This window comes from Lepidochelys kempii, chromosome 1 (assembly GCF_965140265.1).
Source record: "Lepidochelys kempii isolate rLepKem1 chromosome 1, rLepKem1.hap2, whole genome shotgun sequence".
Lineage (NCBI taxonomy): Eukaryota > Metazoa > Chordata > Testudines > Cheloniidae > Lepidochelys > Lepidochelys kempii.
In genome coordinates, this window is record NC_133256.1 from 41687503 (window position 1) to 41714559 (window position 27057).

At 44.1% G+C, this 27057-nt stretch overlaps 1 protein-coding gene across 1 annotated transcript in view; it reads right to left on the reverse strand.

Moving 5' to 3' along the window:
• MIPEP (mitochondrial intermediate peptidase) overlaps nt 1-27057 on the reverse strand; it is a 134740-nt gene that overhangs the window by 40326 nt on the left and 67357 nt on the right. Inside the window, exon 16 of the mRNA XM_073340102.1 lies at nt 13906-14025. Within this exon, the coding sequence (XP_073196203.1) occupies nt 13906-14025 (120 nt within the window). The remainder of the gene's footprint in view (nt 1-13905; nt 14026-27057) is intronic.

Consider the following 27057-nt stretch of genomic DNA (forward strand, 5'->3'; position numbering starts at 1 on the left):
CTCCCCTATTTTTAGCAGTGTACCAGCAGCAGGGAAAGACTCTGGTAGTTCCCTGCTGCAAGCCTTTTCCTGCTGCTTCCCCCTGCCAGAGCCTCTCTCTGACACATGTAGCTACACACCAGAGTGCGGAGGCAGCCTGCTTTTCACACTATACATTGCCGCCAATGGTATGCAGGGTAGACCCAGCCCCATGCTTAACTCGAGTGTTGTTTTGAATTGTGCTTGCTCTCATTTGAGCATGTTAAGTCTAGCTAACTGTTGCAGTGAAGACAAGTTTCACTGAGGCTTAGTTCCCTATCTGTAAAAATGGGGTTGATACAACTTCCTTTCTCCGATACGTTGACTGTCTTTTCTATTTAAAGCAAAGCTTTTTCAGGGAAAGCACTGTCTCTTACCATATGTTTATATGTTTCAGAGTAACAGCCGTGTTAGTCTGTATTCGCAAAAAGAAAGGGAGTACTTGTGGCACCTTAGAGACTAACCAATTTATTTGAGCATGAGCTTTCATGAGCTACAGCTCACTGTAGCTCACGAAAGCTCATGCTCAAATAAATTGGTTAGTCTCTAAGGTGCCACAAGTACCCCTTTTCTTTATATGTTTATATGGCACCTCAAATAATAGGGCCTTGTTATCAGTTGGGATTACTACCCCCCACTGAAATATAAATAATAGATATAATTGAGCTATTAAGTATATGTAGGACCTGTCCTTCTGTCCTGAAAATAATGGGAGTTTGGCATGTGAGAGAATTTCACTTTATGCACCGACTAAATAATAGAGTTTAATCCCTTCCTCCCCTCCACCCCCAAAGTGATTTATAAAAGTTAATTAAAAGTATTACCAGTAAGGGAGATATACAAATTTCTTCTTCATAGTTCTTTAAAAAGCAGCTCCATTACACATAAATATTGCTAAACATTTGTTTGAATTTCATGGAGGTAACACTTGTAAAAAGAAATTCCTTAAAAGTGCTTCTCTGTCTTACAATTTCTGTAAACATTCTGTGGCCACAGACACAGTTGTTCAGTGAATAATGTCATATTGCTGGAATATAAATATTTCATGATACTTTGCTATCAGTATTTTCCTTGTCATAAAGGTGATCTGAAACACTTTAACGGGGAAAAACAAAAAAACAAAAAACCCTCCTAGAGTGACTTCATGAGTTTTTGAAAGTTCTAACCATTGTTATAGGTTTGAATTGAATGTTTAACTCAGCATGGCACCAGTCCTTTCCAAATTGCTTTTAGCTATTATTTATACAAACTTCTATAAAGTTCATTGCATGCGTATTTAATTTTCCTCTCACCATACTTACATTCTTATGTTTGATTTTATAGTATATTTTAAGAAAGCCCATTTGAGAGCTAGTCCAGGGATCTGAATTTTTTGTAAATAACTGGGGTTTCCAACTTGGCAAAAGTAGCAACAACTCTGTAGAGGTTATACCAAATCCAAAAAGTAGACAAATGGCTGTCTGACTCTTCAGGAAACTAACAAGTTATAATCAGAGCTGCATCAGTGTCTGCTCAAGTAGCTACACTACTTAGTAGAAAAAGGATCTATTATACCTTAAAGCCTCAATACCTTTATTAGCAAAAACATCAAATAGGAAACAAAGTGTTTCTCTTCGATATGGCCTACTAAATATGAAGAAAACTTCTTACGCTATGAACCAAACTGCATTGTGGACAAAGGTAGGAAGCATAATTAAACCTGTTGCCTAAGGGAAGCTTTAGGTCACTAATAGAAGTGACCTTTCTGAAATACTGCATTTTTAACAGTATTGGAACAAATCAAATGTATTGTCAGATTATTCAGCAGCCCAGAAAATAATCAAAAGGCTTGCTATCCTAAGTTATATAAACCAAAACATGTACTCTCCTATCATGGGTAATTACAACAATTTGTGCATGCTAGCTCTGATGCATATTATATATGAATACAACGAAAGAGTTCCACTAAATGTTGAATAAAGTGCATAATAGGAGGAAACACTGTTCACCAAAAACCCATCTCTTTTCCCAAATTAAAATTGTTTTATTTTGCTGTGATCTAAAAAGAGAGGTGAACGAAAACTGATTGCTGGTATTGCTCCCTTAGAACCTGGTATTGCTTTCTTTCGTTAAAAAAATCTTCTCAATAATCTAGGCTTTTATTCATTTTTATGCATAAAGTCAAAAGTAGTTAGGTAACAAGCGCAAAGTTTACTTTCTACCCCCCAAAATTAACTTTGCAACACTGGCATTGTATAGTACCTTATTCGTTGAATTTCACCGATTTCTATACCAATTTCTCTCCATTCCTAAGTCAAACTGATCATTAGTGTCCCCCACATCTGCCACACTCACCTGGGCTCTGATAATTAAGGTGAGTTATTTCCAGGTCAGACATGATCACTAGTAACAGAGGCCCTCTAGACCAAATTAGGCCCTCATTTATACATAGTCAACCCCACTGTTTTCAGCCTGCACAGATGCCACTAAGAGCATAACCTGATAAATTGGAGAACTGGTCTGAAATTAACAAGATGAAATTCAATAAAAAACAAGTGCAAAGTAAAACACTCAGGAAGGAAAAACCAAATGCATAAATATAAAATGGGGAAAAACTGGCTAGGCAGTAGTGCTGCAGAAAGAGAGTGCAGGTTATAATGGATCACAAACTGAATATGAGCCAACAACGTGATGCAGTTGTGAAAAAGGCTAATACCCTGGGGTGTACTATTGGAAGTTTCATATGCCAGGCAGGAGGAAACCATCCCACTCTATTTGGCACTGGTGAGGCCTCAGCTGCAGGACTGTGTCCAGTTCTGGTGCCACACTTTAGGAAAGATGTGGACACACTGGAGACAGTCCAGAGGAGAGCAACAAAAATAATACAAGGTTTAGAAAATCAATCTATAACGATAGTTTAAAAAAAACTGGGCATGTTTAGTCTTCAGAAAAAACGACTTGGGTGGGGGGGGGGGGAGAGAGAACCTAATAACAGTCTTCAAATATGTTAAAGGATGTTATAAAGAAGATAGTGATCAATTGTTCTACATGTACACTGAATGTAGAACAAGTAGTAATCAACTTAATCTGCAGCAAGGGAGAATTAAATTAGATATTAGGAAAAACTTTCTAACTGTAAGAATAGTTAAGTACTGGGCTAGGCTTCCAAGGGAGATTGTAGAATCCCCTAAGCACAGGTTAGACAAACACCTGTCAGGGTTAGTCTAGGGGCAGAGTGGGGCCTGCCTCACAGTAGGGGGCTGGAATAGATGACTTCTTGCAGTCCTTTCCAACCCCACATTTCTATGATTCTATAATCTTAAACAATGGGCTGCAGAGGTATTAGTGAGGGGAAGGGGCTAAATTCTGGAGAAGGGACTAGAAACCACAACTGCATTAAAGAGGCAAGAAGAAAAGCAACAGGGCAGTCTGCCAAATATCTTCAGTGCCTGTAAACCAATGCCAGGAGTATGGGAAACAAGCAGGATGAACTGGAAGTCATGGTCTTTGAAGAAAACTATGACTTAATTGGCATTGCAGAGACTTGGTGGGAGCACCAGCATTGAGAGATATAGCTTGTTCTGGAAGGATGGGTATGGGAAAAAAAGAGAAGGTGTTGCACTATATGTCAAGAATGTATACACTTGCCCCAAGATCTAAGAGGAAGTGAGCAGCAGACCTACTGAGTGTATCTGGGTAAAGATAAAAAGGCAAAACAATAACAGTAGTGTTATGGTGGGGGTCTATTATAGAGAACCAAATCAAGAAGAGGAAGTGGATGAGGCATTCTTCAACCAGGTAACAAGATTAGCTAACACACATGGGCTAGTATTAATGGGGGATTTTCCCTGATATCTGTTGGAAGACTAATACAGCAAAACATAATATGTCCTGCAAGTTCTTAGCATGTGTAGGGGACAACATTCTGATTAAGAAAGTTGAGGAAATTATGGGGTCATCCATTTTGGATCTGGTGTTCACCAACAGGGATGAATTAGTTGCAAATGAAAAGCTGGTCAGGAACTAGGGAGGAAGTGATCATGATCTGATAAGAATTCAAGATCCTAAGGAAAAGACGACATGAGAATAGCAAACCAGGACACTGGACTTTGGAAAGGCAGATTTCAATCGACTCAGAAATAGTAGGCAAAGTCCCATGGAAAGACTAATTCGGAAGAAAAGGAGTTGAAAGGGGCTGGCAATTCCTAAAAGATGTAATATTAGAGGCTCAAGATCAAGCTATTCCAATGAAGAGGGAAGATAAGAGTCACAGGAAGCCAATGTGGCCACACAAGGAGCTTTTTAGCTATCTAAAAACCAAAAGGGATACATACAGGAAGTGGAAGGAGAGGCATGTCACCAAGGAAGCGAACATGGGAATAGCACGAGCATGTAGGGACAAAATCAGGAAAGCCAAGGCAAAGAATGAGTTACAACTGGCAAGAAATGTTAGAGACAACAAGAAGGGGTTCTACAAATATGTCAGATAAAAAAAGAAATATCAGGGGTGGTATGGGTCTGCTGCTCAATGAAGAAGTATCAGAGGGGTAGCCGTGTTAGTCTGTATTCACAAAAACAACAAGGAGTCAGGTGGCACCTTAAAGACTGACAGATTTATTTGGGTATAAGCTTTTGTGACCCCCACCCGGTGAGCCCCCACACTCAAACCCCCATCCTAATGAGCCCCAACCTCTGGGCACCTGGATCATCCCAAAGAGCCCCCCGCATCTGGACCCCCACCGCACCAAGCCGCACTCTCCCAGCACCTGGACTCCCCCGCTGAGCCCCCTACATCCCAGACCCCCCATGCCAAGCCCCATATCCCCCAGACTCAGCCCCCCCCACTGAGCCTGAGACCCCCACAGCCAGGCCCTCCTCCTTTACCTGGACCCCCTGCAGAGTTCCATTGCCCCTGCACCTGGAACCCCCCAAAGAGCCCCTGTGCCTCAAGATTCCCCCCTCGGAATTCCCACTGAGCCACCTGCACCCAGACTGCCCTACACAGAACCCTCTTACCCCACATCTGGATCCCCCCACACTTGGATCCTGCCAGGCTGAGCTTGCCTGCTCATACCTGGTGCGCCTGTCATGGAAGAGCAGGGCCCCGGAGTGTTTCTGGGGCAGGCCCAGCCCTTACACTGTATTGGGGTCATGTGCAGCCTCACTGCTGAGTTTGTGTCTCGGGGCGGGGGTGGGTGGGCTGCAGGGTGATCTCTCACTTCCATGCAGTCAGTGGCCTGTGCTCCCCACTGCCATGCTGGAGCTTCCACATTTTTTTTTATTGACCAGTAAAATTTTCAGAATTTTGCAGAATTTTAAAATATTGTGTGCAGAATTTTAATGTTTTTGGTGTAGAATTCCCTCAGGAATAATAATTGGTTAACCAACCGCAAACAAAGATTAACGATTAATGGAATTATGTCAGATTGGAAGGAGATCTCAACTGGAGTTCTACAGGGATCTGTGTTGGGTCCAGCATTACTTAACATTTTATTAATGACCTGGAAGTAGGAATAGAGAGCACACTGATCAAATAAGACAAAGCTAGGGGACGTTGCAAACACTTTGGAGGATAAAGCTAAAATTCAAAGGGATCTTGATAAAGTGGAGAACCAGGCTATCGACAACAAAATGAAATTCATCAAAGACAAATATAAGCCCTGGTCTACACTAGGGGGGATCGATCTAAGTTATACAACTTCAGCTACGTGAATAATGTAGCTGAAGTCGACATACTTAGATCGATTTACCGTGGTGTCCCCACCAAGGTGAGTCGACTGCTACCGCTCCCCCGTCGACTCTACCTGCACCTCTCATGGCGATGGAGTACAGGAGTCGACGGAAGAGTGCTTGGGGGTCGATTTATTGCGTGTAGATGGGATAAATCGATCCCCGCTGGATTGATCGCTGCCCGCCAATCTGGCGGGTAGTGAAGACATATCCTAAGGTGCTACACTTAGGGAAGAAAAAACAAATGCAAAAATACAGAACGGGGAATAACTAGCTTAACAGCAGCACTGCTGAGAAGGATCTGGAAGTTTTGGTGGATCACATCAACATGAATCAACAATGCAATGCTGTTGTAAAAAAAGCAAAAGAAATTTTGGGTTGTATTAACAGAGCCATAGGATGCAAATTACAGGAGCGGATAGTACCGTTCTATTCAGGGCTGGTTCGGCCTCAGCTGAAGTACCGTGTCTGATTTTGGTCACCAGTGTATAGAAAGGATGTAGAGAAACTGGAAAGGATCCAGAGATGAGCGACATAGGAGATCAAAGGCAAGCGTGAGCAAAGGCTGAAGGAACTGGCTGTGTTTAGTTTGGAAAAGAGGAGATGGGGGGCGGGGACATGATAGCAGTCTTCAACTACTTGAAAGAGATGGGGAAAAGTTGTTCTCTCCTGCCACAGAGGGCAGGACAACAGGCAATGGGTTCAGATTACAGCATAGCAGATTTAGATTAAATTTCAGGAAAAACTTCCTAACTGTAAGAACAGTAGGACAATGGAAAAAACTGCCTAAGGAAGTTGTGGACACTGCTTCACTGGAGGTTTTCAAAAAGAGGCTGGATAGCCATCTGTCTTGGATGGTTTCTAGACCAGTGATACTCAGACCTCAGTGGTTCAGGAGCCGAATTAGTGATCATTACCCGAAAAACCCATAGTAGTGTGAATTCATTGTTTCATTTAGTATTTTTAGATACATATTACTCTCACAGCAAAACGACTGACCAAGTATTCTACAACTGATTAATAATTAAACTGCACAGTGTTTTAATATCAGTTGCTGCAAAGAACTACAGGAGTCACATTAAAGAGCCACTTGCGGCTCCTGAGCCTCAGTCTGAGTATCACTGGTTTAGATACAACACATACTGCATCTTGGCAGGGGATTAGACTACATGACCCTTGCACTCTTCTAACCCTGTGGTTCTATGATCTAGTTCAGCCTGCAGAATCTCTATTAGATGTAAGGGTATGTGAGATGGATGGGATCCAGCTGAATCAACGGCTCTTGGCTAAACAGCTTTCAACAATAGTTCAGCTGCATCTACTGCTGAAATCTTGTCAGCACTGAGTAACTTTTATAGTGCACACAAGTTTTCAGAGCCCAGGGTGAGTTTATGGAGCTGGGAGTGAAGGAGAAACAAAAAGAAACATACATCTACTTGAGAACTGAGAAAGTTTGCTATGAAGAGCAAACAATTAATATGGAACTCCACAGGTTCATTTTTACAAAGTCACTATTTAGGGTGGAACCACAATTTAAGAGCAATTCACAACTGAATGTGGAAAAGCAGTGTTTAAAGCCAGGCTTTGAGAAGAACTGTGTCATTCTCTTTTCTTTTAGATGTAACAGGAATGTCTGTGCTGACCTACATACAATGCAACCCACATGAAGTCAACGGGCTTGCACTAGATGAAGAAAACTGCAGAATTTAGTCCATCACTGTTGTCTTTTCATAACTATATGATTGCTGCCTCAAAGTTGTCTCCTCTCAACATGGGCAGATAATTTCCATTAGCATTAACAGAAGTTACATGCATATGTCAGGAAGAGAATAAACCCAAAATGTATAATTGAGTTATTCAATTCTATTCCCCTACTCAGGAGCAGAAAACAAGTTATTTAACCTACAGTAACTGTGATTCTTCGAGATGTTACTAAAGCTCTTCTGACAGCCATATAAACGTCGAGTTAAAGACTACTGGAAATACACAATAGTCTTTTAATTATTACTAGCACTGATGGGAAAGCAAAAAGTATGTTATTTGGTTTGTGCTACATTTAATACTCTCTATAGCTCAAAGGAGAGGTTACTTACCTTTCTGTAACCTGAATTCTTCATGTTGTGTGGCCCCTTTCGATATTCTACTGTGGGCATGCATGCGTTCCACACAGGCGAGACTTTCTGAAGACCACGCCTGTGCACTTCCTCTCCTCATGCTGTAGAGTGAGAGAATAAGGCAGTGTGAAAGCACTGCCTCTCCAGTTTTCCCTCTACTGCAATGGGCCAGAGCTGCAGCAGAGGAAGAGAAGGGTGGGTAGTGGAATATAGATAGGACCACACATCTCCAAGAACTCAAGTGACAGAAAGACAAGTAACCTCTTTCTTCAAGCTCTGGCCCCTATCTGTATTCCACTGTGGGTGACTGACAAGCAGTCTTCCTTATGGACGAGGGTGGGAGGACCTCAAGGAAGTCAGTGAATGGAAGACTGCCGAGCTCACTGCCGCATCAGCTGCTGAGGTCTGCACTACAATGTAATATTTTGCAAAGCTATGAAATGAACTCCAAGTTGTAACTTTACAAATCTCAGTTAGGGGAACTTCGCTGACACCACCTGCATTCTAGAGGAGTGAGTCCTGATACGCTAGGGAGGAGAGGTGCCAGCCACTTCGTAACACAGCAGGATCCAGCCAGAGATATGTTTGGGTAGTTTCTGCACCAAAATAGCTTCTCCCTTCATGTGTTCAGTAAAAGGATATAATTAGCTTGGGAAACCTTCAAAAGAATTTTTTTCTGCCTGGATAGAACGCTAACACTCTTCATACTTCCAGAATATGAAGTCTCCTGTCTGGTGAGTTTTGGTGAGAAGACAGGTAGATAGTCAATCTAGTTTAAATGGAATTCTGAGATCACATTGGTTGTACATGTAGGGTAAAGTCATAGGGAAGCCTTCTTATGAAAGACAGTGGGTCAGCCAGGAGGGCTCTGTAAGGATAAGGCCTTTGTCTGCAGCCATACTGTAAGGCCTAAAGCCTAAGGCCTTCGTCTACAGTCATATTAAAAGAGCTGCCAAGCAGCAGCTATTAGCTCAGCAGCAGGAAGCCACAGCCTCACGTTCCATCTAAATTACGTTAAAACGGGCTCACATATTAGGTGCCCCCATAGGTAGAACATTTGCTGTATTATCAAATTGTGTGGTTCCCATTCACGGTCCCTTGATAGGAATCTGCTAAGGCTGTCCACAAGTTTTTTGCATTGCTCCAGGAGGGATGTGGTAACTGATGCACCAATTCCATAGGTTGACGGCTATTGCCCATAATGGAGTGGATTTCGCATCACTTGGTCTGTTGATATAGATTACTGTTGACTTGTTCAATCGTACTTGTGCATGTCTCACCGCTGTGCATGGGAGGAAGCATTTGCAAGCCCTGCGGACTGCTTGCAGTTATAGGTAAACATCTGATGAAGTGAGCTGTAGCTCACGAAAGCTCATGCTCAAATAAATTGGTTAGTCTCTAAGGTGCCACAAGTACTCCTTTTCTTTTTGCGAATACAGACTAACACGGCTGTTCCTCTGAAACCAGCAGATTTATATGCATTCTGAACTCTTGAGGTGTCCAAGTGTCTTCTGCCATTTGTTCGTCCAGATGGATGTCCCAGCCTAGGGAGGAGGCATCCAGAATTAATACTTTTTCTAGTGGTGGTGGTGGTGGAGTGAAAGGAATTCCTGTGCACACATGGTGGCTGTTTGCCCATCAGTTTACTGAGTCCTGTATTCTCTGAGCGATGGCTCTTTTTCCATGCAGTCTCTGCTTGGGATGTACACTGTTTTGAGCTAAGTTTTGAGCAAAGGCACAAAGTCGGAGCCTTGCAAATGGTGTTACATAAGTACAGGCTGCCACTGGCCTAAGAGAGAGACAAGTTTGAACCCAGGTCTGTGGACTGGCCTGAAGCTCCATGACCATTGCTGTCATTGTCAAAAATCTGTCCTCTGGCAGGAAAGCTCTGGCTGTGACAGAGTTCAGTGTTGCTCCAATGAATTCTTCTGTCTATGTGAGGACTAATAACGATTTCTCTTTGTCTACAGACATGCCCAGAGACTGATGCAGCTAGAATAGGAGCTCTTGTTGCAGAATGGACCTCTTAGTGAGATCTCCCAGTCAGTAACTGTTTGTCGAGGGGCAGAAATATTGAGAGTCCCTTGAGGTGAAGGTGGGCTGCCACTGACATCATTTCCGTAAACAGCCTTGGGGCTGTAACAAGACTGAAGCGAAGAAGCTTGTATTGTTAACGATAGGAACCTATGGTAAACCTGAGAACTTTCCTGTGTGCAAGCGAGGTACATGAAAACAGGTATCCTTCATGTGAATTATGAACTAGTGTCCTTTGCTTAATGATAGAATTACTGCTGCCAACTTACCATTCTAAATCGTGTTGCTAGGATATAGACACTGAGTTGCTGTAGGCTTATGTTTTTTTCTTTGAATTATGAAGTACTTATAACAGAATCCTCCTCCATGGTAAAGGGGAGAACCCAGGTTCTGTGGCTCACAGTTGAAGAAGGGAGTCTATCTCCTTGTGAGAGTGATCCCTGAAGAGAGATCGAGACAGTGGATGAGGAGGGGAAAGGGAGAGAAATTCTACTGTATATCCTGTTTGGATAATATCAAGAAGTCATCTGTTGGATGTAATGCTCTGCCTGTTGTCAAAGAAGTGGGCTAAATGGCCCCCAAAGCAGAAAAAGTTAGACAAATTAGGCTACGGAAATGGTTTGCAGCCCCTTAGGTTCCAGTTGGAAGGAGGAGGCAGAAGGAGTTGTTTGTCTAAGCCTCTGTAGTTGTGTGCACTTCCTTGGGGGCTCATAAGGCCTATGATGGAAAAATGGTTCAGTAGTTGATTTTTGTCTCTTGCATAAATCCGGAGGGAGCAGAGAATTCCCCTGGATACTTTTAACGAACATAGGGACTTGTTCACCTTTCACTAAAAATCTAAGTTTCCTCTGAAGGGCAGATCCTCTATTGTGACTTAGCTCTCCTTCAGGAACCCTGATGAGTAAGCCACTCTTCTCACAACCACAGCAGTAGCTACAGACCAAGCAGCCATGTCAGCCGCATTGAAGGCTGTTTGCAGTGATGACTTCACAGTCACATTTCCCTCTTAGATGAGTACTTCAAACTGTCCTCTAAGCTATGGACGTGTTATTCCTTGACTTTAGCAAAGCTTTTGACACGGTCTCCCACAGTATTCTTTCCAGCAAGCTAAAGAAGTATAGGCTGGATGAATGGACTATAAGGTGGATAGAAAGCTGGCTAGATCCTTGGGCTCAACAGGTAGTGATCAATGGCTCCATGTCTAGTTGGCAGCCGGTATCAAGCAGAGAGCCCAAAGGTTGGTCCTGGGGCTGGTTTTGTTCAAAATCTTCATTAATGATCTGGAGGATGGTGTGGATTGCACCCTCAGCAAGTTTGCAGATGACACTAAACTGGGAGCAGTGGTAGATATGCTGGAGGTTAGGAATAGGATACAGAGGGACCTAGACAAATTGGAGGATTGGGCCAAAAGAAATCTTATGAGCTTCAACAAGGACAAGTGCAGAGTTCTGCACTTAGGATGGAAGAATCTCATGCACTGCTACAGACTAGGGACTGAGTCCCTAGGCAGCAGTTCTGCAGAAAAGGACCTAGGGGTGACAGTGGACGAGAAGCTGGATATGAGTCAACAGTGTGCCCTTGCTGCCAAAAAGGCTAACAGCATTTTGGGCTGTATAAATAGGAGCACTGCCAGCAGATCAAGGGACATGATCATTCCCCCTCTATTTGGCATTGGTGAGGTCTCAACTGGAGTACTGTGTCCAGTTTTGGGCCCCACACTACAAGAAGGATGTGGAAAAATTGGAAACAGTCCAGCGGAGGGCAACAAAAATGATTAGGGGACTGGAACACATGACTTATGAGGAGAGGCTGAGGGAACTGGGATTATTTAGTCTGCAGAAAAAAAGAACAAGGGGGGATTTGATAGCTGCTTTTAACTACCTGAAAGGGGGTTCCAAAGAAGATTGACCTAGACTGTTCTCAGTGATAGAAGATGACAGAACGAGGAGTAATGGTCTCAAGTTGCAGTGGGGGAGGTTTAGGTTGGATATTAGGAAAAGCTTTTTCACTAGGAGCGTGGTGAAGCACTGCAACGGGTTACCTAGAGAGGTGGTGGAATCTCCTTCCTTAGTGGTTTTTAAGGTCAGGCCTGAGAAAGCCCTGGCTGGAATGATTTAGTTGGGGCTAGGTCCTGCTTTGATCAAGGGGTTGGACTAGATGACCTCCTGAGGTCCCTTCCAACGCTGATATTCTATGATTCTCACGTGGAATCTTATCTGAAAACTATCTTGTAGTTCACAAGGCTGTACTTGGCAAAAAGCACCTGACAGTTTGCTATTGTGAATTGCAGGCTGGTAGCCGAAAAGGTCTTTCTGCCAACAGTACAGTCCTTAGCTTCCTTATCAAGTGGAAAAGATCATATCTGGTGTTGCCTGTTTCTCTCTGATGCTGCTTGGGCAACCAGTGGATTTGGTGCTGGATGACTAAATAAAAATTCTGTCCGTTTGGCTGGGAAAAAACACATCTTGTCCATCCTTTTAAGTGCGGGAGCACACATGGCAGGTGTGTGCCACACCACCTTTGCTGGTTCAATGATCACATCATTAATTGATAGTGCAATTTTACTGAGTCCGATGCTCTGAAGGATATCAGAGTTTGTGGGATGCCTCCTGCACCTCCACCTTATCAGGTAGCAAGAGCTATGCTACAAAAGTTACTGTTCTTGTAGTGTAGTTTCTTGATAAGCGCAATGTAGGCATTAAATGTGTTAAAAGTCCTAGCCCAGATGCCCTCAAATTCTGAATATAAGAAACTAGACAACATATTGACAATATAACTCAATTATTAGTACTTTTGTACTGGCAAAGACAGTGAGATCAAGTCATACAACAAATCTTGTACTAAAATGGTGATGCTATGCTGCACTACAAGATGCTGCTTAATGTTACAGGCACCATCCTGTGGATAAATTCTGAAGGTGGAGATTAAGACAATTTTCAAAGCAAGAAAGGAATTTACCTGATAACCTCTCCAACGTCCCACTCTTAGGGATTTGCAGGAGGATAGGGGTTCTAAAGTTCAAGATTATTTGAACAATTATTAAATGCCTCCACGTGCCTAATCATTCTATATTAAGAGTATTTGAACAATAAAGTTTGAGTATTAAAGACAATATACAACCAAATTCTATTATCTAGGAATATTCTGCCTCTGACTCTGTGGCTGAGGAGGGGGCCATGGAAGTGGAATTAGCTGCTGCCTAAGGAGCAGGAAGGGTTTGTAGGGAAAGGATGCACACCCTTTAGGGGAACTGGAGCCCCATTCTTTATGGTGAAGGGTTGTTCGGTTCCTGCGCAGCACCAAGCAATGAAAGAACACAACTACATTATGGGAGGGGTGAACGGCTACTCAGGCTGGACTCCTGGGTTCAGGATTTGATAGGATAGAGTATAAGAACGACATGCATAACTAAACAATTGATTCACTTTTGTTTGTTTGTTTAAAATGTGATTTAAATTGCAAGGATAAACTGTTTTGCATACTCAGAATATAATTTTCTCATAATTAAAACACACACATTCAGAAAAAGGATTAATAATCTTGTATTCTCTGAATGCTAACAACATACAGCAGGTTTTACATAATTTGCTTCATTTGCCAAATTGGCTGTTGGACTGTCAGAGAGGACCAAAACTGCTGTTTTTCACAGTCCCAAAAATATAGAAACAAACTAATTCCACTAAGCTCTTTGTCATTCTGAAATACAGTACTAATAGAGTACTGACTCCATATTCTCATCACAGAAGCAAGGAGATTATATTTAAATGCAGGCACACACAGGCACAGTAGCTTGACAGAAGTTTTGAAACTGAAAAATTTCAACTCCAGTAGTGGCACATCTGGATATTTACTCCAAAAACCTCAGTAAGCAGCCTCTGTTTTGAATTATATTGATAGGAAATGTGGAGATTTTAAGATTCTGCTGAAAGGGGATGACAGCTTAGTCAGCCTGCTAGAGTCACAAGGCCTAAGCATTTCCAAACTTTCCTTTTCTTTTAAAGTATGAATGAGAATGAAATGTTATACTCACAGTGTTTGGTACATATGGTAATCCATAAAATTTCTCCTGGGTTTCCTTTAAAATTTCTGTGGTTGACCTCTTTAGAGGATGTTCCCCATGGTAGAGTTGGTCCAAGACAGCATAAAAGACCTAGACAGATAAAACATATATTCATCTTTGGCTCACAGTCTTGGCATTTGACATGTGGTTAACCAACGAAGACAGAGGCAATAGAATAAATCATGAGAACTTAAAATATGTACATTTCCTGGCTCTTCTATTTTTGGTATAAAATAAAAGGATAAGGGGACTGATCCTTGTGCTGAGTGCCCTCAACTCCAACTGACGAACAGATGTTGAGGACTCAGTATCTTGTAAGATTAGTTCCCTGACACTTAAAATGACACTGTCAACCTCCATAAGCTTATATATTTATCTACCTTAAACAAAATTGAAACCCATGCTTAATGTCCCACAGAAGTCCACCTTTTGGAAAAAAAAAAGTTTTAAAATAGTCTCTTATTAATGAGACTGTTTCTCAGAACCCAAGGAAGGTATTTTGAAAGACATAGCACAGCCCAACATGATGTTACTAGGATGCACATGCTATGTATGGGACCATAAAGAGTAGAAGATCACAACTGCTGTGAAGAATTAAGCAGTGGACACCAAAAGTGTCGAGACAGATGGCAGAAGGAGCCACTGGTGGCACCTCTCAAGTTCCCTCTAGAACTGGGCTACTATCGTGCTCTGGGGAAGATCATAGAATCATAGAATATCAGAGTTGGAAGGGACCTCTGGAGGTCATCTAGTCCAACCCCCTGCCCAGAGCAGGACCAATCCCCGACTAAATCATCCCATCCAGGGCTTTGTCAAGCCTGACCTTAAAAACTTCTAAGGAAGGGGATTCCACCACCTCCCTAGGTAACGAATTCCTGTGTTTCACCACCCTCCTAGTGAAAAAGTTTTTCCTAATATCCAACCTAAATCTCCCCCACTGCAACTTGAGACCATTACTCCTTGTTCTGTCATCTGCTATCACTGAGAATAGTCTAGATCCATCCTCTTTGGATCCACTCTTCAGGTAGTTAAAAGCAGCTATCAAATTCCCCCTCATTCTTCTCTTCCGTAGACGAAACAAACCTAGTTCTCTCAGCCTCTCCTCATAAATCATGTGTTCCAGACCCCTAATCATTTTTGTTGCCCTTCGCTGGACTCTCTCCAATTTATCCACATCCTTCTTGAAGTGTGGGGCCCAAAACTGGACACAGTACTCCAGACGAGGCCTCCCCAATGTCAAATAGAGGGGAATGATCACGTCCCTCGATCTGCTGGCAATGCCCCTACTTATACACCCCAAAATGCCACTGGCCTTCTTGGCAACAAGGGCTCACTGTTGACTCATATCCAGTTTCTCGTCCACTGTCACCCCTAGGTCCTTCTCTGCAGGACTGCTGCCTAGCCATTAGGTCCCTAATCTGTAGCGGTGCATGGGATTCTTCCGTCCTAAGTGCAGGACTCTGCACTTGTCCTTGTTGAAGCTCATCAGACTTCTTTTGGCCCAATCCTCCAATTTGTCTAGGTCCCTCTGTATCCTATCCCTACCCTCCAGTGTATCTACCACTCCCAGTTTAGTGTCATCCACAAACTTGCTGAGGGTGCAATCCACACCATCCTCCAGATCATTAATGAAGATATTGAACAAAACCACCCCCAGGACCAACCCTTGGGGCACTCTGCTAGACACCGGCTGCTAACTAGACATGGAGCCATTGATCACTACCCGTTGAGCCCGACAATCTAGCAAACTTTCTACCCATCTTGTAGTGCATCCATCCAGCCCACACTTCTTTAACTTGCTGACAAGAGTACTGTGGGAGATCGTGTCAAAAGCTTTGCTAAAGTCAAGGAATAACACGTCCACTGCTTTCCCTTCATCCACAGAACCAGTTATCTCATCATAGAAGGCAATTAGATTAGTCAGGCATGACTTTCCCTTGGTGAATCCATGCTGACTGTTCCTGATCACTTTCCTCTCATCTAAGTGCTTCAGAATTGATTCCTTGAGGACCTGCTCCACGATTTTTCCGTGGACTGAGGTGAGGCTGACTGGCCTGTAGTTCCCAGGATCCTCCTTCTTCCCTTTTTTAAAGATGGGCACTACATTAGCCTTTTTCCAGTCGTCCGGGACCTTCCCGGATTGCCATGAGTTTTCAAAGATAATGGCCAATGGCTCTGCAATCACATCCGCCAATTCCTTTAGCACTCTCGGATGCAACGCATCCGGCCCCATGGACTTGTGCACGTCCAGCTTTTCTAAATAGTCCCGAACCACTTCTTCAGATGTTCAGTTTGTCAGGGTCCCAGGCATAAGAAGAGGTAAGGGAATTAGGAAAGAAGTGCTACTGAAAGAGATCGATATTTTACAGGTACTTGGAGCAGCATATGTGGGACTTTTATAGGACTCAGGAATTGTATGAGAGGTGCTGAGGGTTTTTCAGGGTTGGAGGTCATAGAGTGGGAAATGGACAAGCAGCATGTTGATTTGTGAAACTAAATGTTTTGTGGGAGTTTTGTGGGGCAGACAAAATGAGAAACAATTGTCCAATTCACAATATTCTGCAACGAGTTGATGGAGACAGACATTATGCCTAAACCAGGAGTCAGACTGCAGTAGGATGACCAACTGTTAGGTGGAGCACCAGCTACACTAAGCACTGTAGGGACCCATACAGGATTTCTTGCCTGTGGAAAAAGTGGCCCAGTCCAAATCCCACTGAAATAAATATCTTTAGGGGTTACAAAGAAATAGTTAACTCCAGCCCCTCCCCAACATCTGAGTGGAGCACCTGGATGTTTCAGAGGAAACCACTGTGCTCCTGCTGGAAGGAGATGAATCTGTGATTCTTGCTGTCAGGAGGTAACATTAATGTCTTATCCTTTATCAATACTCATGTAATACCATACTACTATATTAACTCCTTTACTGCTTTGGGAGCTCTGAGACAATTCAGCAGATTGACTGTGTACTAGCTCTGCGCTATCATGCAAATCCAAACCAAACAGAAATGGCTTTTTCTGAAATATAACGAGATTAAAGTTTCTATCAGACATTTGTCATGGCGCTGTTAAAGCTCCCCCTGCTGGACATTCACCAGGCTGCCATGTTTCAGTCTCACATGCCAGACCCATGTGATTCTAAGCTTCCCTTTGTCTGGGTAGCCTCCGGCACTGTTTCTTTGGTCTCTCTGGAATACATCCCACTGGGCTAGGGTGACCAGCTAGCAAGTCACAGGGGATGGGTGGTAATAGGCGCCTATATAAGACAAAGCCCCCAATACTGGGACTGTCCCTATAAAATAGGGACATCTGGTCACCCTACGCTGGGCACAGTGTCTGTTACGCCTTCACAGAAGTGGGAACTCAGGGTCCAGCTGCCTTAGATTCTCAGAACCACCACCACCCCCTGCCAAGATACACCAGTTGCTTAAGCATACCCTTTCTCATAATTTCAGCCTTGTGAACACTCTGGTGTACAGTTTAGCTGAAACATGTAACCCATAGACATTGCAGAAGGGATTCTAAAACACTTATCCTTTACTTTAAACAACATATGAGATATACCGATCCACACAAACCAACAGAATTCCAATTTATCATTCCCTTCCTTAATTTCCTCACCACTCAAGAGTTCTTTGTTTGGGATTGTCAAGGTTCCTTCTCCACTCTGAACGCTAGGGTACAGATGTGGGGACCTGCATGAAAAACCTCCTAAGCTTATCTTTACCAGCTTAGGTCAAAACTTCCCCAAGGTACAAAATATTCCACCCTTTGTCCTTGGATTGGCCTCTACCACCACCAAACAAATACTGGTTACTGGGGAAGAGCTGTTTGGAAACGTCTTTCCCCCCAAAATACTTCCCAAAACCTTGCACCCCACTTCCTGGACAATCATAGAATCATAGAATATCAGGGTTGGAAGGGACCCCTGAAGGTCATCTAGTCCAACCCCCTGCTCGAAGCAGGACCAATTCCCAGTTAAATCATCCCAGCCAGGGCTTTGTCAAGCCTGACCTTAAAAACCTCTAAGGAAGGAGATTCTACCACCTCCCTAGGTAACGCATTCCAGTGTTTCACCACCCTCTTAGTGAAAAAGTTTTTCCTAATATCCAATCTAAACCTCCCCCACTGCAACTTGAGACCATTACTCCTCATTCTGTCATCTGCTACCATTGAGAACAGTCTAGAGCCATCCTCTTTGGAACCCCCTTTCAGGTAGTTGAAAGCAGCTATCAAATCCCCCCTCATTCTTCTCTTCTGCAGGCTAAACAATCCCAGCTCCCTCAGCCTCTCCTCATAAGTCATGTGTTCTAGACCCCTAATCATTTTTGTTGCCCTTCGTTGGACTCTCTCCAATTTATCCACATCCTTCTTGTAGTGTGGGGCCCAAAACTGGACACAGTACTCCAGATGAGGCCTCCCCAATGTCGAATAGAGGGGAACGATCACGTCCCTCGATCTGCTCGCTATGCCCCTACTTATACATCCCAAAATGCCATTGGCCGTCTTGGCAACAAGGGCACACTGCTGACTCATATCCAGCTTCAAGGTTTGGTAAAAAGCCTCACTAATTTGCCTAGGTGACTACAGACCCAGACCCTCGGATCTTAAGAACAATGAACAATCCTCCCAGCACTTGCACCCCCCCTTTCCTGGGAAATGTTGGATAAAAAGCCTCACCAATTTGCATAGGTGACCACAGACCCAAACCCTTGGATCTGAGAACAATGAAAAAGCATTCAGTTTTCTTACAAGAAGACTTTTCATAGAAATAGAAGTAAATAGAAGTAAAGAAATCCCCCCTGTAACATCAGGATGGTAGATACCTTACAGGGTAATTAGATTAAAAACATAGAGAACCCCTCTAGGCAAAACCTTAAGTTACAAAAAAGATACACAGACAGAAATAGTTATTCTATTCAGCACAATTCTTTTCTCAGCCATTTAAAGAAATCATAATCTAACGCATACCTAGCTAGATTACTTACTAAAAGTTCTAAGACTCCATTCCTGGTCTATCCCCGGCAGAAACTAGCATATAGACAGACCCACAGACCCTTTGTTTCTCTCCCTCCTCCCAGCTTTTGAAAGTATCTTGTCTCCTCATTGGTCATTTTGGTCAGGTGCCAGCGAGGTTACCTTTAGGCTTCTTAACCCTTTACAGGTGAGAGGAGCTTTCCCCTGGCCAGGAGGGATTTCAAAGGGGGTTACCCTTCCCTTTATATTTATGAAACGCCCCCCAACTCTCAGCTAGGGTGAAACACTGGCTGGGATTTCTTCCTGGAGCTCTAGGAAAAACAGAGTTAATAAGACACATGCATCTCTAAATATACTACCAAGTAGATAAAGACTAAAATCGTCCTTGAGATGTAGAAAATATTGTTAACCAGTTGATTCTGGGAAACTTTCACGGGAGAGTGCATCAGCCACTTTGTTAAAAGCTCCTGAGATGTGTTGGATGTTGAAATCAAAATCTTGGAGAGCTAAACTCCACCGAAGAAGTTTTTTGTTAGTTTCTTTGACGGTGTGAAGCCACTTCAGTGCAGCATGGTCGGTTTGCAGGTGGAAACGCCGTCCCCAAATACATGGGCGTAGGTTATCCAGAGCGTAGACAATGGCGTAACATTCTTTTTCAGTGACTGACCAGTTGCTTTCCCTCTCAGTTTTTTGCTGAGAAACACTACAGGATGGAATTCTTGATCAGGTCCTTTCTGCATTAAAACTGCTCCCACACCACGCTCGGACGCATCTGTGGTTACTAGGAACGGTTTGTCAAAGTCTGGGGCCCTTAGTACAGGGTCAGACATGAGTGTCGCTTTAAGCTTGTTAAAGGCCTTCTGACACTTTTCGGTCCACTGAACAGCATTTGGCTGTTTCTGTTTGGTTAGGTCTGTCTGTGGGGCGGTGATTTGGCTGTATTGCGGTACAAATCGTCTGTAATAACCGGCCAAGCCTAAGAAGGATTGAACCTGTTCCTTTGACTTTGGGACAGGCCACTTTTGGATAGCATCCACTTTGGCCTGTAGGGGGCTGATAGTTCCTTGACCCACTTGGTGTCCAAGGTAAGTCACTCTGTTTAGGCCTATTTGACACTTCTTAGCCTTAACAGTTAGTCCTGCCTCCCTTATGCGCTCAAGGACTTTTTGTAGATGTTCCAGGTGGTCTGCCCAGGAATCCGAAAATATGGCCACATCGTCAAGGTAGGCGACTGCATATTCTCCTAATCCCGCTAGGAGACCATCTACAAGTCTTTGGAAGGTGGTGGGTGCATTTCACAGCCCGAAAGGGAGTACATTAAATTCATACAGCCCAAGATGTGTGGTGAAGGCTGACCTTTCCTTGGCAGATTCATCTAGCGGTACCTGCCAGTACCCCTTGGTTAAGTCCAAGGTAGAGATGAATTGGGCCCGTCCCAGTTTCTCTAATAGTTCATCTGTGTGTGGCACTGGATAGTTGTCTGGGCAAGTTACAGCATTTAGTTTACGGTAGTCCATGCAAAAACATATTTCCCCATCTGGTTTGGGAACTAGAACCACTGGAGATGCCCATGCACTTCCAGAGGGGTGGATTACACCCATCTGTAACATATCCTGGATCTCCCGTTCTATAGCAGTTTTAGCTTGAGGAGACACCCAGTAAGGTTGGACCCTAATTGGGTGAGCATTACCTGTGTCAATGGAGTGGTATGCCCGTTCAGTCAGTCCTGGGGTGGCTGAGAACGTTGGCGCGTAGCTAGTGCACAGCTCCTGGATCTGCTGTCGCTGCATACGCCCAAGGGTCATGGAGAGGTTCACCTCTTCCACACCACCAGCACATTTCCCTTCGTAGTAGACACCTTCGGGCCACTCAGCGTCATCTCCTCCCTGGGCTGTAAACTGACAAACCTTTAATTCTCTGGAATAAAAGGGCTTTAGAGAATTAATATGGTACACCTTAGGCTTTCGGTTGGAGGTGGGGAATGCTATGAGATAATTAACAGCTCCCAGGCGCTCCTGGACCGTGAATGGCCCTTCCCACGATGCTTCCATTTTATGGGCCTGGAGCGCCTTTAAGACCATGACCTGGTCTCCTACTTTGAAGGAACGCTCTCTGGCATGTTTATCATACCAGGCTTTTTGCTCTTTTTGAGCATCCTGTAAGTTTTCTTTAGCAAGGGCTAAAGAGGTTCGGAGGGTGTTTTGTAGGTTGGTTACAAAGTCCAGAATGTTAGTTCCTGGAGAAGGTGTAAATCCCTCCCATTGCTGCTTCACCAACTGCAATGGCCCCTTAACCTCACGGTCACATACAAGTTCAAACGGGGAAAACCCTAAACTGGGGTGTGGTACAGCTCTGTAGGCAAAGAGCAACTGCTGCAACACTAGGTCCCAATCATTGGAGTGCTCATTTACGAATTTACGTATCATGGCCCCCAAAGTTCCATTAAACTTCTCCACCATGCCATTTGTTTGATGGTGGTAAGGAGTGGCAACCAAGTGATTTACCCCATGAGCTTCCCAAAGGTTTTCCATAGTTCCTGCCAGGAAATTAGTCCCTGCATCTGTGAGGATGTCGGAGGGCCAACCTACCCTGGCAAAAATGTCTGCTAGTGCCTGGCACACACTTTTAGCCCTGGTGTTGCTTAGAGCTACTGCTTCCGGCCATCGGGTGGCAAAATCCATGAAAGTCAGTATGTACTGTTTTCCTCTGGGTGTCTTTTTCGGAAAAGGACCCAGAATATCCACAGCTACTTGCTGAAATGGAACTTCAATGATGGGGAGTGGCTGGAGAGGGGCTCTGACCTGGTCTTGGGGTTTTCCCACTCTTTGGCACACCTCACAAGACTGGACATAGGTAGAAACATCCTTGCCCATTCCCTCCCAGTGGAATGACCCCCCCAAACGGTCTTTGGTCCTGTTCACCCCAGCATGGCCACTAGGGTGATCATGGGCTAAGCTCAAGAGCTTGGCCCGGTATTTAGTTGGAACTACCAACTGTCTCTGAGGATGCCAGTCTTCCTGGTGTCCACCAGAAAGAGTTTCCTTGTATAAAAGTCCTCTTTCTACAACAAACCTGGATCGATTAGAAGAGCTGAGAGGCGGTGGGTTGCTCCGTGCCGCCGTCCAAGCTCTCTGGAGGCTTTCATCTGCTTCCTGTTCGGTCTGGAACTGTTCCCTTGATGTTGGAGACATCAGTTCCTCATGGGATTGTGGACCTAGGCTTGGTCCCTCTGGAAGCGATATAGGGGATGGAGCTGTTTCTGTTGAATGTGAACCACTCTCCGCTGGTGCACTATGTTGGTATTCAGGCTCCGGCTGAGCCTCTTGTGTAGGGTTATCGGCTGCTGCCAGTTCAGGTTCGGTGGGGCCCTCTGGTGTTGAGGTTGCAAGTACTGGATTCAGTGCTGACAATGGTTCTGGTGTTGGTTGTTCGGCTGGTTCCGGTTCTGGGACTGGGTCCGTCTGGGTCTCTGGGACTGGATCCACTACTGCTGTTGCAGACGTTGGCCTGGGGTCCAGGTCCATCACCTCTGACCAGGTCCTGATAGAAGTTTCCGGAACAGAGCTAGGCCTCACGGCTTGTTTAGCCTGGCTGCGGGTGACCGTTCCCACCCTATTGGCCTGCTTCACATGATTGGCCAAGTCTTCCCCCAACAACATGGGGATGAGATAATCATCATTGTCCACGTTCCTGACCAGCCCTTGTACTGGACAGGCAACTTGGCTGTATGCAAATTGAAAGAGTTGGACTTGAAGGGTTGAATCGTCACTTGGGTCTCTGGGTTGATTAAATTGGGGTCCACTAAGGAAGCATGGATAGCTGACACTTGTGCTCCGGTGTCCCTCCACGCGGTGACCTTCTTCCCGCCCACACTCACAGTTTCCCTCCGCTCCAAGGGTATCTGGGAGGTATCTGGGCCTGCAGACCTCTGGTGTGATTCCAGTGCAATGAACTGTAATCTGTTGGGGTTCTTGGGGCAGTTGGCCTTTACATGCCCCAGCTCGTTACATTTAAAACATCGTCCAGCTGACGGGTCACTGGGGCGAGGTGGGTTGCTGGAGAATGGGGTGGTGGGACGATAAGGTGTCTAGAGGGTTCTTTGGGAGGTAGGTGGGGCCTTGGGCGGCCCCCGGTAATAGGGTGTGGTCTGGGGTTGTCCCTTCTGGTCTCCGCTCCAACTGTGACCAGTTTTCTTCTTCTCTGCCACCTCCACCCATCTGGCTCCAATCTCTCCTGCCTCGATTACAGTTTTGGGCTTCCCATCTAGGATGTATCTTTCTATTTCCTCAGGAACACCCTCTAAGAATTGTTCCATTTGCATTAGGAAGGGCAAATTTACTGGAGATTCAACACTTGCTCCTGATATCCAGGCATCCCAATGTTTCACAATGTGGTAGGCATGTCGGGTAAATGACACGTCTGGTTTCCACCTTAGGGCTCGGAACCTCCGACGAGATTGCTCGGGTGTTATCCCCATTCTGACTCTCGCCTTGGATTTAAACAGTTCATACTTGTTCATGTGTTCTTTAGGCATTTCAGCTGCCACCTCAGCTAAGGGTCCACTGAGCTGCGGCCTCAGCTCTACCATGTATTGGTCAGTAGAGATATTGTACCCAAGGCAGGCCCTTTCGAAGTTTTCGAGGAAGGCCTCAGTATCATCGCCTGCTTTGTAGGTGGGGAACTTTCTGGGATGGGAAGTGGTACTTGGAGAAGGATTGCTAGGGTTTGTTGGGATATTCTGCTGAGCCTTTATCTTCTCTATCTCCTCCACATACTTCCTCTCTTTTTCCTTCTCCTCCAGTTCTTTGTCCCTTGCTTCCATAGCTCTCCTGTGAGCAGCCGCTTGGTGTTGTTGTGCCCCTTTCGCTGCCTCTCTCGCTGCCTCCCTTTCTTGTTCCTTCTCCTCCTTCTGCAGCCGCATGAGTTCTATCTGTCTTTCATGTTCCCTTTGTCTTTCCTCAGCCTGAAATCTGGCTAATTCCATCTTTTGTCGAGCCATGGATTTTGTCATTCTAACCTCTCTGTTTTTAACTAACTTTACACCCGAGGTTTAGAAATAAACAAACAAAACTTGGCTGTAAAATTTTGCTGTGCTGGAATAGAATACCTATTCTCTGATAGTGATTGTCAGCCTACAGAAAAAGACAATTCCCTTGTCTTTGCTCTGGGCCCAAATCAAAGCAAAAAACCTCCAACTACTTGGAAACCTGCTTACCAGCAGCCCAAAGAAAAAAATTTCCTTTTTAAACTTGTGCTCCTTGTAAAAAATCAAAATCCTAAAAAAAAACCCTGCCAATTTTGTCTCCAGGCAAATGGGTAGAACACCCCCCCCCCCCATTTACTTTTAGGGAAAAAAAAACCTCTGGATTGGAAGACTGTGAATTTCCCTGCAGGAGTTAAGTACCCTGCCTCCAGGCAAAGAAAACCTGCAATTCACAAAGGTAATCCCCTTTTGTCTCTGCTTGGCCACAAAGCAGAGAGAAACCAAGCTGCTTTCAGTTTCAAAGCTGCTTTCTGGACTTCCTTTCCAAAGGAAAACAAAAATTTCCTTTTCAAAATCTGTATTTCTAGTTCAAAAAATCTCAACTGGATCTCAAAATGATTTCAGGTTAATCCCACCACTATGCCACCATGTCAAGGTTCCTTCCCCACTCTGAACGCTAGGGTGCAGATGTGGGAACCTGCATGAAAAACCTCCTAAGCTGATCTTTACCAGCTTAGGTCAAAACTTCCCCAAGTACAAAATATTCCACCCTTTGTCCTTGGATTGGCCGCTACCACCACCAAACAAATACGGTCACTGGGGAAGAGCTGTTTGGAAACGTCTTTCCCCACAAAATACTTTCCAAAACCTTGCACCCCACTTCCCGGACAAGGTTTGGTAAAAAGCCTCACCAATTTGCCTAGGTGACAACAGACCCAGACCCTTGGATCTTAAGAACAATGAACAAGTGGTTCTCTTCCCAACACTTGCACCCCCCCCGCTTTCCTGGGAAATGTTGGATAAAAAGCCTCACCAATTTGCATAGGTGACCACAGACCCAACCCTTGGATCTGAGAACAATGAAAAAGCATTCAGTTTTCTTACAAGAAGACTTTTCATAGAAATAGAAGTAAATAGAAGTAAAGAAATCCCCCCTGTAACATCAGGATGGTAGATACCTTACAGGGTAATTAGATTAAAAACATAGAGAACCCCTCTAGGCAAAACCTTAAGTTACAAAAAAGATACACAGACAGAAATAGTTATTCTATTCAGCACAATTCTTTTCTCAGCCATTTAAAGAAATCATAATCTAACGCATACCTAGCTAGATTACTTACTAAAAGTTCTAAGACTCCATTCCTGGTCTATCCCCAGCAGAAACAGCATATAGACAGACAGAAACCCTTTGTTTCTCTCCCTCCTCCCAGCTTTTGAAAGTATCTTGTCTCCTCATTGGTCATTTTGGTCAGGTGCCAGCGAGGTTACCTTTAGGCTTCTTAACCCTTTACAGGTGAGAGGAGCTTTCCCCTGGCCAGGAGGGATTTCAAAGGGGTTTACCTTTCCCTTTATATTTATGACAGGGATTTAGAATCCTAGAATTGTAGTATTGGAGGGAATCTCGAGAGGTCATCTAGTCTAATCCCCTGCACTCATGGAAGGACTAAGTATAATCTAAACGATTCCTGACAGGTGTTTGTTTAACCTGCCCTTAAAAAATCTCCAATGATGGAGATTCCACAACATTCCCAAGCAATTTATTCCAATGCTTAATGACCCTGAGAGTTAGGAAGTTTTTCCTAATGTCCAACCTAAACTGCCCTTGCTGCAATTTAAGCCCATTGCTTCTTGTCCTATCTTCAAAGGTTAAGGAGAGCAATTTTTCTCCCTCCTCCTTGTAACAGCCTTTTATGTACTTGAAAACTTATGTCCCCTCTCAATCTTCTCTTCTCCAGACTAAACAAACCAAACTTTTTCAATCTTCCCTCAAAGGTCATGTTTTCTAGACCTTGAATCTTTTTTGTTGCTCTTCTCTGGACTTTTTCCAATTTGTCCACATCTTACCTGAAATGTGGCGCCCAGAAATGGACACAATTCTCCAGTTGAGGCCTAATCAGCAGAGAGTAGAGTGGAATTATTTCTTGTGTCTTGCTTACAACATTCCTGATAATATATCCCATAATTATGTTCGTTTTTTTGGTAACAGCGTTACACTGTTGATTCATATTTAGGTTGTGATCCACTATGACCTTCAGATCCCTTTCTGGGAGTACTCCTTCTTAGGCAGACATTTCCTGTTTTGTATGTGTGCTACTGACTGTTCCTCCCTAAGTGGAGTACTTTGCATTTGTCCTTACTGAATTTCATCCTATTCACCTCAGACCATTTCTCCAGTTTGTCCAGATCATTTTGAATTTTAATTCTATTCTTCAAAGCACTTGCAACCCCTCCCAGTTTGGTATCATCCACAAACTTTATAAGTGTACTCTCTATGTTATTATCTAGATCGTTGATGAAGATATTGAACAGAACCAGACCCAGAACCGATACCTGTGGGACCCTACTTCATATGCCCCTCCAGTTTGACTGTGAATCACTGGTAACTACTCTTTGGGAATGTTTTTCCAAACAGTTATGCACTCCCCCCCAACCTTATAGTAGCTCTATCTAGGTTGTATTTCCTCAGATTGTTTATGAGAAGGTCATGCAAGATGGTATCAAAAGCCTTACTAAAATCAAGATATACCACATCTACCGCTTCCCCCTTATCCACAAGGCTTGTTACCCTGTCAAAGAAAGCTATTAGGTTGGTTTGACATGATTTGTTCTTGACAAATCCACGCTGTTACTTTTCATTTTATTTTCTTCTAGGTGGTTGCAAATTGATTGCTTGATTACTTGCTCCATTATCTTTCTGGGTACTGAAATTTAGCCATTTAATCAGAGTACTTCAGGGGATCCAGGATCGCACCCTCCTGCACAGGGCTTCTCCTCCAAATCATAGAGTCTCTCTCACACCCAGTTAGCTTCCTTCTCTCTCTTCCCCCCCCCCAAACAATGACAGGTGAGAGACCCTTTCTTTTATAACCTCTGGGCCCCTCTACTCCTTTCTTTTAAAAAAAAAAATCTATACACGAAATAGGGAACTTGGGAGACGGTAC